The sequence below is a fragment of the Lithobates pipiens genome, unplaced genomic scaffold, assembly GCF_037356315.1.
Source record: "Lithobates pipiens isolate NorthernLeopardFrog02 unplaced genomic scaffold, aLitPip1_a1.2 Scaffold_3, whole genome shotgun sequence".
Lineage (NCBI taxonomy): Eukaryota > Metazoa > Chordata > Amphibia > Anura > Ranidae > Lithobates > Lithobates pipiens.
The window spans coordinates 82753813-82768631 of record NW_027507790.1 but is presented as its reverse complement, the minus strand read 5'-3'; the positions used below and the strand labels follow the sequence as shown (position 1 = coordinate 82768631).

The 14819-nt window shown below is 43.4% G+C and overlaps 1 protein-coding gene across 1 annotated transcript in view; it reads left to right on the top strand.

Moving 5' to 3' along the window:
* The first annotated feature begins 2422 nt into the window (after positions 1-2422).
* The window catches only part of LRRC43 (leucine rich repeat containing 43), a 64301-nt gene continuing 51904 nt past the window's right edge, over positions 2423-14819 (top strand). The window contains exons 1-2 of the mRNA XM_077461956.1: positions 2423-2587; positions 11652-11894. Of these exons, the coding sequence (XP_077318082.1) occupies positions 2501-2587; positions 11652-11894 (330 nt within the window). The 5' untranslated portion in view covers positions 2423-2500. The remainder of the gene's footprint in view (positions 2588-11651; positions 11895-14819) is intronic.

Sequence of the window (14819 nt, the reverse complement as noted above, 5' to 3'; positions counted from 1 at the left end):
GACTGACAATTTTGATAAAAAAATAAATTTACATTTTGCTATAATAAATATCCTAAAAAAACGAATTTTTTCATCAGTTTAGGCCAATATGTATTCTTCTACATATTTTTGGTAAAAAAAAAAAATCGCAATAAGCGTATATCGATTGGTTTGCGCAAAAGTTATTGCGTCTACAAAATAGGGGATAGATCTATGGCATGTGTATTATTATTATTTTTTTAGTAGTGATGGCAGTGATCAGCGATTTTTAGCGGGACTGCTACATTGTGGAGGATAGCTTGGACACTTTTGACACTTTTTTGGGGACAGATGACACTTATACAGCGATCAGTGCTATAAAAATGCACTGATTACTGTGTAAATTATACTGTCAGGGAAGGGGTAAACACTAGGGGGGGGGGGGGCGATCAAGGAGTTATGTGTATTCCCTGGGAGGTGTTTCACAATATGACGGCGGCTGGTCGGCAAGCGGTTAAAGAAGATTTAGGATTTATTTTTATTTTTTAATCCAATCATGCTGGGGGGATGTGCAAGAGAGATGAACTAAGGCTAAATTATACTTGCAGATAAACTGCCGCGCCTCTGAAAAGCAACTTGCATTCAGATTGCGTTTCAGATGTCTGCCTTAACCCTATAAATGCTCCACTGACATGCTGCAACCTTGTGCATTGGACATAGGGAATTTGCAGGGCATCCCCTATGGATATATGGATGAGATTTGCAGTGTGCATAGAGACAAGACCCTTTTCAGACAGAGCAGAATCTGTCCAAGCGGATCCGACTGCTCAACGGGGATCTCTCTGCTGACCCCCACTAAACAGGTATATGACAGGTCCGTGTCCACTTTTATATGCAGAGCAGACACAGCCCACCTTTCTCTATGGGGCGGTCGGAAGGAAATGGACTGCCTGTTCCATCCGATTGTCATCCAATCCAAACCACCAGATGGATTGGGAACGTATCCTCATCTGTCTGTTTTAGTGGATCGGGTGACAGCAGACACATGTCCGCTTACATAGAGAACAATGTGTGGTCCGATTGGGTCCGCTGGTGTGAAAGGGGCCAAAAGGCAACTAACAGGCAATTCCAAACAAACAGAAGTGAGAAGGGAAAAGGAAAGGTCTGGGAGCTCCTAGATGACATTACAAGGAGGCAGAAAAACACAGTGAGAAATAATTTCATGAAAAGTGGATTACAGGGCCATTAGGTAGAGGATATGTATGTATTATATTTGGAGAAGGGTACACAGTATAAGTCCCTTGTGAATAAAGCTTGTACCTTTTATTAACCGGTTGCGGACCAGCCATTGCAGTTTTACTTCGGCAGGTCGGCTACGCAAAATCACATTATTGTACGTGATCTCGCGAGGTTTGCATAGCGGGCCCGTGCCCGCCGCGAGCACCGTGAGTCCAACCGCAGGTCCGATACCCACGATCGCCTCACTGAGAGGAAGAACGGGAAAATGCTAATGTAAACAAGCATTACCCCATTTTGCCTACTGACATTGATCACCGCTCCCTGTAAATGGGAGCGGTGATCTGTGTAATGTCACACACAGTCTCTCCCCCCCACAGTTGGAATCAGTCCCTAGGACGCACTTAACCCCTGCAGCGCCCCCCCCTGATTAACCCCTTCACTGCCAGTCACATTTACACAGTAATCAGGGCATTTTTAATCACACCGATCGCTGTATAAATGTGAATGGTCCCAAAATAGCACCAAAAGTGTCCTATGTGTCTGCAATAATGTTGCAGTCATGATAAAAAAAAATCTCTGATCACCGCCATTACTAGTAAAAAAAAAAAAAAAAATTATTATTAATAAAAATGCCAAAAACACCCTATTTTGTAGATGCTATAACTTTTGCGCAAACCAATCAAACACTTATTGTGATTTTTTTTTCTTTACCAAAAATATGTAGAAGAATACGTATCGGCCTAAACTGAGGAAAAAAAATGTTTTTTTATATATTTTTTGGGGGATATTTATTATCGCAAAAAAAATGTACACTTTTTTTTGTTTATAGCACAAAAAATAAAAAACATAGGGGTAATCAAATACCACCCAAAGAAAGCTCAATTTGTGGGGAAAAAGGGACGACAATTTTGTTTGGGAGCCGCGTCTCATGACCGCGCAATTGACGGTTAAATCGATGCAGTGCCGAATCGCAAAAAGTATTCTGGTCTTTGGCCAGCCAAATGCTCCAGGGGCCAGCCAAACTGTATAATTTGTGTTTATCTTTGAGCTCAGAGTAGTGAAGTACATCTGACGCATTCAGGCACAAATTATTTACAACCGTGTAAACTAAAAGTCTGATCATAGAAATACAATGGAGCATTTCTAAACTGACCAGATCCCAGGACCTCCTGGTTGCTAAGCAACACAATGCCGTCTCCAGGCAGCCTGCAATGTTTATCCTGACACACGTGCTTCACAGTGCAGAGGGGTGTGATGGCTGACAGTCCACATACAGGAATAGTGACTCTGCGGTGATAATACGATGACAGGCACCACCGTCTCTGGAGCCCTGACAAGGCAGCTGAAATCCCTGGGTCTGAAATCCTTCCCCTGTGCTCCTGGAAGCTGGGTAATCATTCCTCCCTGTCTAATGTCTGTCCCTTCTCATCTCTATGGACTGCCATCTACTTCATTGATGTGCCAGTCCTAATTTTAAACCAAGAGTCATGCCCATACAGGTAGAGAACATGGCTATTATATTTTCATACCTCCCAACTTTTTGAGATGGGAACGAGGGACACCTATTAGCAAAAGTATGTAGGCATAGGACAAACACCCTGCCACTCCCCCTTAAAGGAGAATTCAAAAAAAAAAAAAAAATTAATTAAACCCACAAGTGTTTTTTTTTTTTTTACCATTACTATTCCTTTATGTTGGCTTTTGAAATTTACAAATGCAGAAATGGAAAAATTGGATGAAAGGTTTAGCATTGGGAAAAACTTTTTGAAAGCTAAAAAGTGCATTTTATATACAACTATATAGATCAGACCAAAATGAGGATGAAAGCGGGACAGAGGGACTTTTTTTACAAATCAGGGACTGTCCCTTGAAATCAGGGACAGTTGGGAGCTATGCATTTGTCTAACTGTTTTAGCCTGATACACACAATGAGATTATCAGACGAATAACCACCCCTTTTTTATTGCATGCTAGTCTCATATCGAAAGTGAAGAGGTTACTCAACTTCCGAAAATTCTCATATGACAGAATACAACTTTGGAAGTGATTTAATGTGTTGAATTGTTTTGTAATGTATTCTATCGTTTCTGAGCATGCGTTGTCTTGCTCTTACAAATTTTGATGAAAAACTGTACTAATTAAATGAAAATCAGACATTGTGTTCACGTACAGTAAAATTTTATGGCCTAAACCCTCAGTCTTTGTCATCCAAAATCGGCTGTTGAAAGCACAGTATATCAGATAATCAGCCGATTGTCCGACGTACGACATGTTACTTCCGATTTTCTTATCGTGTGTACGGGTCTTAAAGTTGTGTAGTGCGTTTATTTTCACGTATCATGTGCGTTTCGCTGCCAGGTCCGTACTTTGCGGCTTTGATTGAGCACTTAGCCAAGAGCATTCACTCTCATCCTAAGATACATGGTTTTCACATAGCAGGACGGCGCATATTGTAATATTATTTGCTGATGACGTCATGCTTCTGTTAACCAAACCTGAGACCCCCCTCCCTTCCTCATGCTCACAACGTTTTCTTTAAATTTAGTTTTCTCTCCTATTATAAGGTCAACTTCAGTAAGTCCCTAATTCTGAACCTGGGTGTACCTTGCCATAAACCAGGGTTTCTCAACCAGGGTTCCTCCAAAGGTTGCTAGGGGTTCCTTGAGCAATGACCAATTTTTCCCTTTTAGATAAGTTCCCAGTGACACCAATGATCTTTTTAGCTATCTGTAGGGGGGAAATTCTTCCCCAAGGCCATAGATGTAAGGAGCACTTTTTCACTGACCATTACACCAATGTATCATGAGTTGTAGATATAGCCATTTTTAACAGGGGTTTCCTGGGACCGAGAGGTTTTTTTCAAGGGTTCCTCTGTGTTGAAAAGGTTGAGAAAGTCTGCCATAAACGTTTACAACTGCAAGGCCAATGTCCGTACACTTGGTCTGAAGAGAGTATCCCCATTTAGGAATACGTTTAACGCCTTCTATGGCCTCAAATCGCTAATGTAAATTATAAACCTTTTAGCTAATTTAGACAAAGAACTTAATAACATGGCAAAAGCAGAATTGTCCTGGGCTGGACAGCTAGCAGCCTTTAAGATGCTCATTCTTCCCCAAATTCTATACATGTTTAGGACTGCAAATAATAACCCCAAAAGTTTACCTAAAATCCTTTTCCTCTTTGGTGAAGAAATACATTTGGCAATGTAAGACAGCGAGTTGTCCTCACTCCATTCTTACCAAAGATAGGTCAGTTGGTGGTATGGGAATAGTGGATATTTAGGATTATCACACCGCGACATATTAAAACATTGGTTTTCCACCTGAGAGCCCCCCCCCCATAGGTGGATATGGAACGCTCCCTTACAAAATAAACAGTTTGAGTAACCTGCTCTTTGCAGACCGGTGGCAGGCACTGACAATCTCTAAGTTGCCTATCACCACCAAAGCATTAGTGTTGGTGTGGAGGGAATTATGCCTCAATACTGCCTCTCATGAATAAGCCAAGCGACTGCAGTACCCTATCGATATTCTGCGCTCCCTAATACCAGACCTCCCCATTCTTGATTAGACACATTAGGGTATCCAGCGGATCGAAGCTATTATGCCTGATAGTAACCCCATTGACCCTAACACACTTATGGAAATGTCACATTCCACATTCCACACAGCTGATCACAGATCAGGGTAAAGATTCAATCAGCGACTCTTTAACATGCGATCAGCTGTGTCCAATCACTCAGCCATATCCATAGGTGTGCGCAGCCTATTGCATTAGGGTGTGCACCCTGAAGCTCAAACAGACATGCCTTTCTCTGCAGCCTCAGCTGCAAGGGGCAGTGAATTAATGGGAAGTGCTCGGTGCAGAACGGCTTCCTGTTCATTCACAAACTGAAGCATAGTAAACACAGTTTGCAATAGCAGGAGATTTTGACCGGCTCTCTATGAAGCCTGTTCACGCGTCTCCACTGTGGCTCCGGTGCATATTTGCACAGGAGCCCTGTGCTTCTTTTGGTCCGTTTCAGGTCTGAAAAATTCGGCCTGAAATCAGACCTGAAACAGTGAACCAGGACGCACCGGACCCCTGCTGGGAGCCGCATGCGGCGAGGGTGTGAACACAGCCTGAGGGTGGTGCATTTTCTCTGTTGCTAGCAGCTATCTTTAAGGTGTAGTGCTGGTTATCTGTTTACTCTTATCAACTCAATAAAAGCCTATGGGGGTGATTTATGAAAGCCTTGCACCACCAGTATAGGCACACGGCAAGGCGCAACGCACATTTTAATATTTATGAAATGGTGCGCAGTTTTCAGAGCGTGAATCCCCCATTTACTGTAGCGATCTCGGCGCACGGGAGAATGCAATCTGTTCACCACTATGGAAATGGCGCACGGCATCCCCAAATCAATATTGACAGAAGATGGAGGTGCCAATCTTATGGGTTGATGTGAGGAAGTTTAGTAGCAACTACCCAAGTAACAAATATGCCCAAAATAGAATGAGAAAGTAACTTTTTCAGAGAAAGCCTGCTGTGCCTGCACGTACGTTTAGAACTGCGTGAGATCAATGTAAGCAGTACGCAAGCGGAAGTTGCGCTCATTCACATGTGTTTGTTCACTGCGTGGCCAAAATCTTAGTAAATGTTAAGCAACATACATGCATGGGTTGAACGGGTGCAACTCTAAACTTGACACACTCTTTTTTTATTTTTTTATGCAGGTTCACCTTTATGTATTTTTTAAAGGAGATTTGCACACGGGTCATGTTAAAGAGGAAGTAAACCCTGATGGGTTTACTTCCTCTTTGATTCCCTGCATAGGTAAAGCATAATGGACTACTATGCATCGCATAGTAGCCCATTATGTGTCATTTACCTGACACAGGAGCCAGCGAAGTCACCGATGTCCCCTGTAGTTCCGAGCGTCCATCTTCTTGGTGGGTCTTGTTGCTCCGGCGCTGTGATTCGCCGGAGCAGCGATGACGTCACTCCCACGCATGCGTATGGGAGCCGACACTCGCCGCATATCGCCGCGATCTGCGGCTTGCCCAGTGCGCCTGCGCACCGTAGACAGCGGTTGCTGTCTTCAGGTAAATATCTCCTAAACCGTATAGGTTTAGGAGATATTTCTTTGACCTACAGGTAAGCCTTAATCTAGGCTTACCTGTAGGTCAAAGTGGTTTGTAAGGGTTTACAACCACTTTAACATGTTACATTGCCAACATGTGACATGTACCTTGTTAAAATTATGTAAAATTACTCTCATTCCTCTAGCTCCTCCTATAAGGGCATTTAACCTTCCCCATCTAATGCATATGATTTCCTTGAGCTAGCTTTTGCTCTTAAAGGGTAACTCCATTCTCCAATGCTCTGGTCTCCCCCTCTAACCCCTTGGATTTCTTTTGGCTAACTTCTGCTTTTAAAGGGGAACTCCACTCTATTCTCCAAAGGCTGTAAGCTGCCTTCACCAATCTAAACCACATCACAAAAGCTTATGGTTGTGTGGAAGAGGCCCTTGTCCCCCTAAATACGGGAACAAGTTGGTTGACTTTTTGGGGTGCCAGAGTCCCTCCTGCCCCCAACCATCCACCCCCTTTCATGAGTTGGCTTGCTGTGTGTTTGGCTAGGGGTTTGTTAATGTGTGGGAGGGGCACAATATTTGTTTTCGGTTGGGTGGTATTTTTCACGTGGGGGTTCTCATTTTAAGCCTTAACAGACCCAAATGGCCTTGTATATATTGGGGGGCAGGCTATTTTTTGTTTTGGGTTAAAATCTTGCAGCTGCAATGTAGATTTGTACGTTTTCTCTAAAGCCGTACATCTTTGAAGCAGCATTTTGGATACATGCTACAGATGCTCCACTTTACAGGCAGGGTAAGCCCCCCCCCCCCCCCCCCCAAGTTGCTAGCTTTTAAGCAATTTTGCATTTTTAAAGGTACTGCTCCTTGTTTTGTTTTGGGGTTGTCCAAACTGTTGACATTGATATATGTCACTCAGGGTGGGACCTGGACCCCCCTACCCATTTTAAGAACAATAACTAGAATATAAGCCAGCCAAGTGGGGACTAGCAAAATTAACAAGTCAGTTCCCATAGACTGCAGTGATATTTGTTGTATAACTTTTGCCCATGTTAGGCTCTTTGTTTGCCCCCCCAGGGGGTGTTTGTCCCATCTGTCATTTTGTAGCATGCTGGATGATGTGCCTACTTTTGGACAGGGGGGTGGCTTATTTTGTGCTAGTTGCATTTGTGTTGGTCTATGCATGCTCAGGGACTTTGTTTTTTTTGGTGCTTTGTGAAGTGTGTGTGTCCTCAAAACCATATTCTGTTAGCGTCTCAAATTAACATAAATATGTTTGTTTTTTTGCTTTCCTTGCTCTTTTCCAAGTCCTGTTTTGTTGACCAAAAACATTTGTAGATTTTTTTTATATGTTTTGTTAATAATTTGTTTTGCAGATGCATGCTGAATCCAAGTAATGCATTTTACACCCCCCCCCCCCCCCCCCCAACAATTTTCATGCAACAGATTTCCCAGCTGCAGCTTAACTAGGCTGATTGGCATGGCAAAACAAAAAAAGGTGCGATTTGTCTAAGAGCTACTTTCCTGGTATTGTGCGTAAGCTGCCACGGATAGGCACCAGGAAAGAAAAATTATAGAGAGGTATTCCATTTTTTCCATTTCATGCTGGGTTCACACTGCTGCGATGTACGAGATCGGATGTGATTCGCACCGCACTGCAGTGCAAATCACATGCGATCTCAGCCATACAGATATTATGGCTGAATTCGCATCGCATCCGGCCCAAACTCGTACAGGACCCTTTTTATGGTCTGCAGCAGAATCGGATCGCATGGGTGTTCACACCATGCGATCCGATTCCTGTCTGAGTTTGAAGATCGCACTGCGATATGCGAACTGATTTGGAGGTGTCATTAACTTTTCACTGACACTCCCAGCAGTTCGCATAGGGCAGTGTGAACTTCCGCCAGGAGGCATGCGAGTAAAGTTAGTCCAAGTTTTTTTATATATTGTGAAAGATAATGTTACGCTGAGTAAATTGATTCCCAACATGTCACGGTTCAAAATTGCGCCCGATCCTGGAATGGCGACAAATTTTTACTCTTAAAAATCACTATAGGCGACATTTAAAAAAATCTACAGGTTGCATGTTTTGCTTTGCAGAGGAGGTCTAGGGCTAGAATTATTGCTCTCGCTCTACTGATCACAGTGAGACCTCACATGTGGTTTGAACACAGTTTTCATATGCGGGCGCTACTCACATATGCGTTTGCTTCTGCACGCAAACTTGACGGGACGGGGCACGTTTAAAAAATGTTTTTTTCTTATATATTTAACTTTTTTTATTTTTACACAGTTTTTTTTTTTTTTTAAAGCGGGAGTCCGCCGGGACTCCGCGCTTTTTTTTTTTTTAAAAGCCAGCAGCTACAAATACTGCAGCTGCTGACTTTTAAAATAGTGACACTTACCTGTCCAGCGCGCCCGCGATGTCGGCACCCGAAGCAGATCTGTAGATCGTTTCTCGCGTGCTGCCGCCGCCATCTTGGGTATGGGAATCAGGAAATGGAGCCTTTCGGCTTCATTTCCCAGTTCCCTACTGCGCATGCGCGAGCCGCGCTGCGCAATAAGGACGGTCCCCGCTGCCTCTGGGATCTGTGTGTTTTCCCAGCAGGCAGCGGGGCACTTGCGGAAAGGGGCGGGCACTTGCGGAAAGGGGCGTAATCTACGCCCCTTTCCGCAGAGAGCTATCCTGGAAGTGGGTGCAGTTACCTGGATTATCCAGGTAACTGCACCCCCCTCCCCCCTGAAAGGTGCCAATTGTGGCGCCGGAGGGGGGGAGGATTCCGATGAGCGGAAGGTCCCTTTTAGGGTGGACCTCCGCTTTAAATGTCACTTTTATTCCTATTACAAGGAATGTAAGAATCCCTTGTAATAGAAAATAAGCATGACAGGACCTCTTAAATATGAGATCTGGGGTCAAAAAGACGTAATTTCACAGTCGTTCATGTAGGCTATTAATTCCAGCCAATAGATTAGAGGCCCCCTTTCCTCCACCGTCTCAATGCTTCACACGTGCAGCAAGTAAACGATCCCCCGTTCGACAGTCTGACGCGTTTCACTAGCCAATCAACGCTAGTTTCCTCAGGCTCTGGGGCTTGGCGAACGGGGGATCGTTTGCTTGCTGCACGTGTGAAGCATTGAGACGGTGGAGGAATGGCGACTTCTAATCTATTGGTTGGAATTAACAGCCGGCACTTCACATACAGTAGGAAAACTTCCAGTTGTCAGGATACCGGCTCATTTTGAGCGTGGCTCAAAGCGGACCGATGGGTAGAGGTACAGGGAAGTGACCGATACATGTGACATGGTGAGAGTGTCTTTAACTGAAGCCCCATACACACTATCAGATTTTCTGCAGATTTTTTCCTTCAGATTTACCAAAACTATATAATATGAGGTCAAACCTTAGGAGTTTCAATGTGTTTGCAATCAGGCAGGCCTTTGCACTACATGGTTTTGGTAAATCTAAAGACAAAAATCAGCAGAAAATCTGATAGTGTGTATGGGGCTTAAGTCTATTAACACATCTGTGGTGTTCCTGCCCCTGGTTTGCCTCCCCATCTGACAGCCTATGGAGATATATCCGTGCTACTAAGTGACTTTATGTTTAAGCCTAGTCCGTTGATTATTCTAGCAACAGTGAAATCACCCTCCTGCTTCACTAGGTGGAATGTGTTTAGTTGTCCAATTTCAAAAGGGACTTCTAATCATCCATCTGTGGATAGCCAAATGATACCCTCTGTTTTTTGATTCCATGACAGTAACAAACTCACCAACCCGCTCAATATCACCCATATCTAAATGGGCCATTTGATCCACTGTTCTAATCAGCAACCAAAGATGTACTGTAATTGCAATAGTGTTGAATTCCTGGTCTCTGAGAACTGAGTGTTTTACATATAAGGTTGAAATTACAGGAACTATTGGTTTGACCTACCGTATATACTCGAGTATAGGTCGATCTGAATATAAGCCGAGGCCCCTAATTTACCACAAAAAAAATGGGAAAACTTATTGACTTGTGTATAAGCCGAGGGTGAGACATGCAGCAGCTACTGTTACAGCTTAAAAGAGTGGAAAAGAGGGTCAACAATGCCCATCTGCAGCTGTATACCTCCCTGTGTCCATCACTGTGTCCATCACTGTGTCCATCCCTGTGTCCATCCCTGTGTCCATTGCAGCCTACCTGAGTCCTGTGCATGCCTCCGTGTGCCAATCTGCAGCCTCTGTGTCCTTCTGCAGCCTCTGTGTGCCAAAAAACATACGGCGGCCATGCCAGGATCGCCACACCTCTCCTCCTCGTCTGTGACAGACGGCGGCCATTCCACTGTTCAAAAGTCGCGCCTCCGTCTGTGATAGGCGGAACACTCAATTTCCCAGCAGTCAGTGTTCTGCCTATCACGGACATCCTCTCATCCTCGTCCGTAGTATGAGGATGAGCGGATGTCCGTGATAGGCGGACCACTGACTGCTGGGAAATTGAGTGTTCCGCCTATCACAGACAGGGAGGCGCGGCTTTTGAATAGTGGAATGGCCGCCGTCTGTCTGCACGACACGCTGATCGGGTAGGCAGACGGCGGTGACTCGAGTATAAGCCGAGGGGGGCACTTTCAGCCTAAAAAAAGGGGCTGAAAATCTCGGCTTATACTCGAGTATATACGGTAAGTTATTGCTCAAATGTGGGTAATGAGTGTGTGTATGTGTGGTATGTGCAGCTGCCATCCCATTTTTTAATATATGACAACATTGTCCTATTTTTAAACTACCTGTGAGGTAAATTACCAGTCTCTTTTTTCATTCAATTGTTGTATGTTTTTTCTATTTAATAACGTTTTTTTAATCAATCATAGTGTCCTAGATTTGGCCCTCTTGGGAGAAATGTATTCTCTTTTTTTGTTACACTCCTCCGCAACTTTATCCCTGGCCTGTCTGGTGTGTTCCTTGGCCTTCATGATGCTGTTTGTTCACTAAGGTTCTCTAACAAACATCCGAGGGCTTCACAGAACAGCTGTATTTATACCGAGAATTAATTACACACAAGGTGGGCTCTATTTACGAATTAGGTGACTTCTGAAGGCAATTGGTTCAACTAGATTTTAGTTAGGGGGATAATAGTAAAGGGGGGATGAATACAAATGCACTCCACACTTCTCAGATATTTATTTGTAACAAAGTTTGAAAACCATTTATTATTTTCCTTCCACTTCACAATTATGTGCCACTTTGTGTTAGTCTATTACATAAAATCCCAATAAAATACGTTTACGCTTTTGGTTGTAACATGACAAAATGTAGAAAATTTCAAGGGGTATGAATACTTTTTCAAGACACTGTATAGTGATCTTTCCTACTGAAGCTAAGGTTCGGTTTCTTCTTTCTCCAGAACAAGTCTAGTGCGCTGAATAGAACGACTCCCTGTTCAGACTGCGAAAGCAGTGATCCAGAAGAGGAGAATGAGGACAACCTGAAAGACCTTCTGAATCAGCATGGTTCACCTTGGGAGCTGGATGGCAGATGCAGTGCGGAGGCTCAACATATTAGGGAGCTGGCAGTCACACGTCCTGAACTTATCACTGAACAGTTCATTTATTCATACTTCAGGTCTCTAAGAGTGGTAGACCAGGAGGTGAGTAGATGTGAGCCAGGAGTGTGCACTTTAGAAACCATATCTCTGTTTAAAAGAACATTGGAATAAAAATCTGCAAACAGTCTGCAGCAATGAAGGATCATTTAAAATCTCTAAATATAATTTAATATCAATACTTTGGTTTCCTGGCTTGTAAAGAGCTGGAAGATATTTCTAAAGCTAATGTCTAAATGGCTGGTGGAGTTTTAGCCAGAGTGAGGAGAGTGAGGAGAGTGAGGCTCCATTCACACTTCTGGCGGCTTGTCATGCAATGTTGAACATCAAAGTTGCATGACAAGTCGTTCCCCATGTTTTCCAATGATAACCATTCATATGTGTGCGACTTAAAGTTGCAGCAACTTTAACCGCTTGCCGACCAGCCGCCGTAGGTGGGCTCTCCTGTGCAAATCGCAGTAGCTGTATGGCAGCTCACGCAGGCACGATAGCGGGCAGGCGTGGCTGATGCACACTGCAGGAGCATGCCCGCAGATCGGGCAGACGCGGTATACAGATGCAGAATGGGGATCTGTAGACAAGGCGGATTCCCATTCTGACAGGAGACATCTCAGAGATCTGCTGTACCCAGTGATCGGGAACAGTGATTTCTGTCATGTCCCTGCCAGCCCACCCCCCATAGAGTTGGAACACACTGAGGGAACTCATTTAACCCCTTGATCTCCCCCTACTGTTAATCCCTTCCCTGCCAGTGTCATTTATACATTGATCAGTGCATTTTTTATGGCACTGATGAATGTAATAATGTCATTGGTCCCCAAAAAAGTGTAATTTGAGGTCAGATTTGTCCGCCAAAATGTCGCAGTCCTGCTAAAGATCGCAGATCGCCACCATTACCAGTAAAAACAATAGAAAAAAATAAAAGTCCCTAAATCTATCCCATAGTTTGTAGACGTGATATGTTTTGCGCAAACCAATCAATATATATGCCTATTGCAATTTTTTTTTCCAAACATATGTAGAAGAATATATATCAGCCTAAACTGATGAATAAATTCGTTTTTTCATATATTTTTTTGGATATGTATTATAGTAAAAAGTAAAAAAAAAATTATATTTTTTTCCAAAATTGTTGCTCTTTGTTTTTTTTTATAGCGCAAAAAATAAAAAACATGGCGGTGATAAAATACCACCAAAAAAAAAAACTATTTGTGGGGAAAAAAGGACGTCAATTTTGTTTGAGTGCAGCATCACACTGCGCAATTGTCAGTTAAAGCGACGCAGTGCTGTATTGCAAAAAAATGGCCTGGTCATTAAGTGAGCAATTCCTTCCGGAGCTGAAGTGGTTAAAGTAGTTCATGCACTACTATGGTCCCACTTTCATGCCATATAATTCAAAGTTAACCCTCAAAAGTTGCATGAAAGTCATACCTGAATGTTATATAATGCAACATTTGTCCATTATCACTGGTCAAAGCCAAAGTTGTATCCAAGTTGCACCCATCCAAAGTTGCACTCCAAAGTTGGTGTGTCTTCGGAGCCATAGAAGTATGAATGGAGCCATTTTCCTTCCCCGATTTTCTTATTGACATAGGTTTTCTAGATCAGAACAATCAAATGCTTTAATAGCAAAGCAAAGGCATTTGAAGTCTACAACCCCTAATGCCGCGTACACACGACCGGACTTTCCAGCAGAAAATGTCTGACGGACTCATTTCATCAGATATTCCGATCGTGTGTGGGCTTCATCAGACTTTTTTTTTTTTTTAAAAATTCTGATGGACCTAGAAATAGAACGTGTTTTAAATCTTTCCGACGGAATCAATTCCTATTGCGAAAACCGTTCGTCTGTATGATATTCGGATGGACCAAAAACGACGCTAGGGCAGCTATTGGCTACTGGCTATTGAACTTCCTTTTCTAGTCCCGTTGTACGTCATCACCTTCTAAACGAACAGACTTTGGTGTGATCGTGTGTAGGCAAGTCCATTTGAGCGGAACGCTGTTGGAATTCCGTCGGAAAGACCGTCTGAGTTTATTCTGACGGATAAATCGGTCGTGTGTACACGACATTAAAGAGCTCTCCTCTCCCCTGCATACAACAGCCTGGTCTCAGAAGTCCTTTGGCTTGTGATGAACTTGGAAGCTCGTGGATGATGAATGGCTGGGCAGCGCTGTAATGATGAAAGCAGAGAAGCTGTACCTTGTGTTAGGGTTGGAGCTGCTTGAAGTGCTCAGTGGGGATTCTGAGCAGGGAAACCGCAAAATGAAACCGCCACCTAACATAGAAAAATCAAGCAAGAAAATCAGAGCTCCTCGTCTGGAAATATTTTCCTTGTCAGTGACTTAAACGGCAATAAATCCATTGAAACAGCATGACAGCCAGGTGCTGAGCACAGATCACCAGTCTCCATGTTTCTTGATGAACGCCTTGTTCCTGCTAGAGAATGTAAAATTGGTGTTTGTAACCCAGTAATTCTTATTCCTGATATGCGTCTGCTGTACCATGTACTTGTATGAAAAAGTATCCTGTTCGCTTTGTATTCCTTCATTTGTGTGAAATCCCTGGTGTTCCTGCCAGTCCCTCTGGTTTCCTAAAACTGACCGCACTAAGCAGGAGAACACATTGTGGTGAGTTTTCTATGCTGGGAACTCAGTGTGATCTCCTCCAATGATCAGACTTGTCCTGACACCCCCCTGTACAGCCTTTCACTGGGAAGATTAATGCTATTTCACTTTCCCCCAGCTCTTATGCAGCTGAGAACAGAGGGAATATGATCACGTATTAAAGAAAGAGAAACAAGGTATTGTGTTTTTTTAAAAATCTATACACAAATGATTTGCCTTTCATTTCAATTTTAAACTGAATGGGTTGTTTTACAAGGTGATCATCTACAATCACTTTAAAGTGGTTGTAAACCCTTTACAACCACTTTTTGCTACAGGTGAGCCTATAATAAGGCTTTCCTG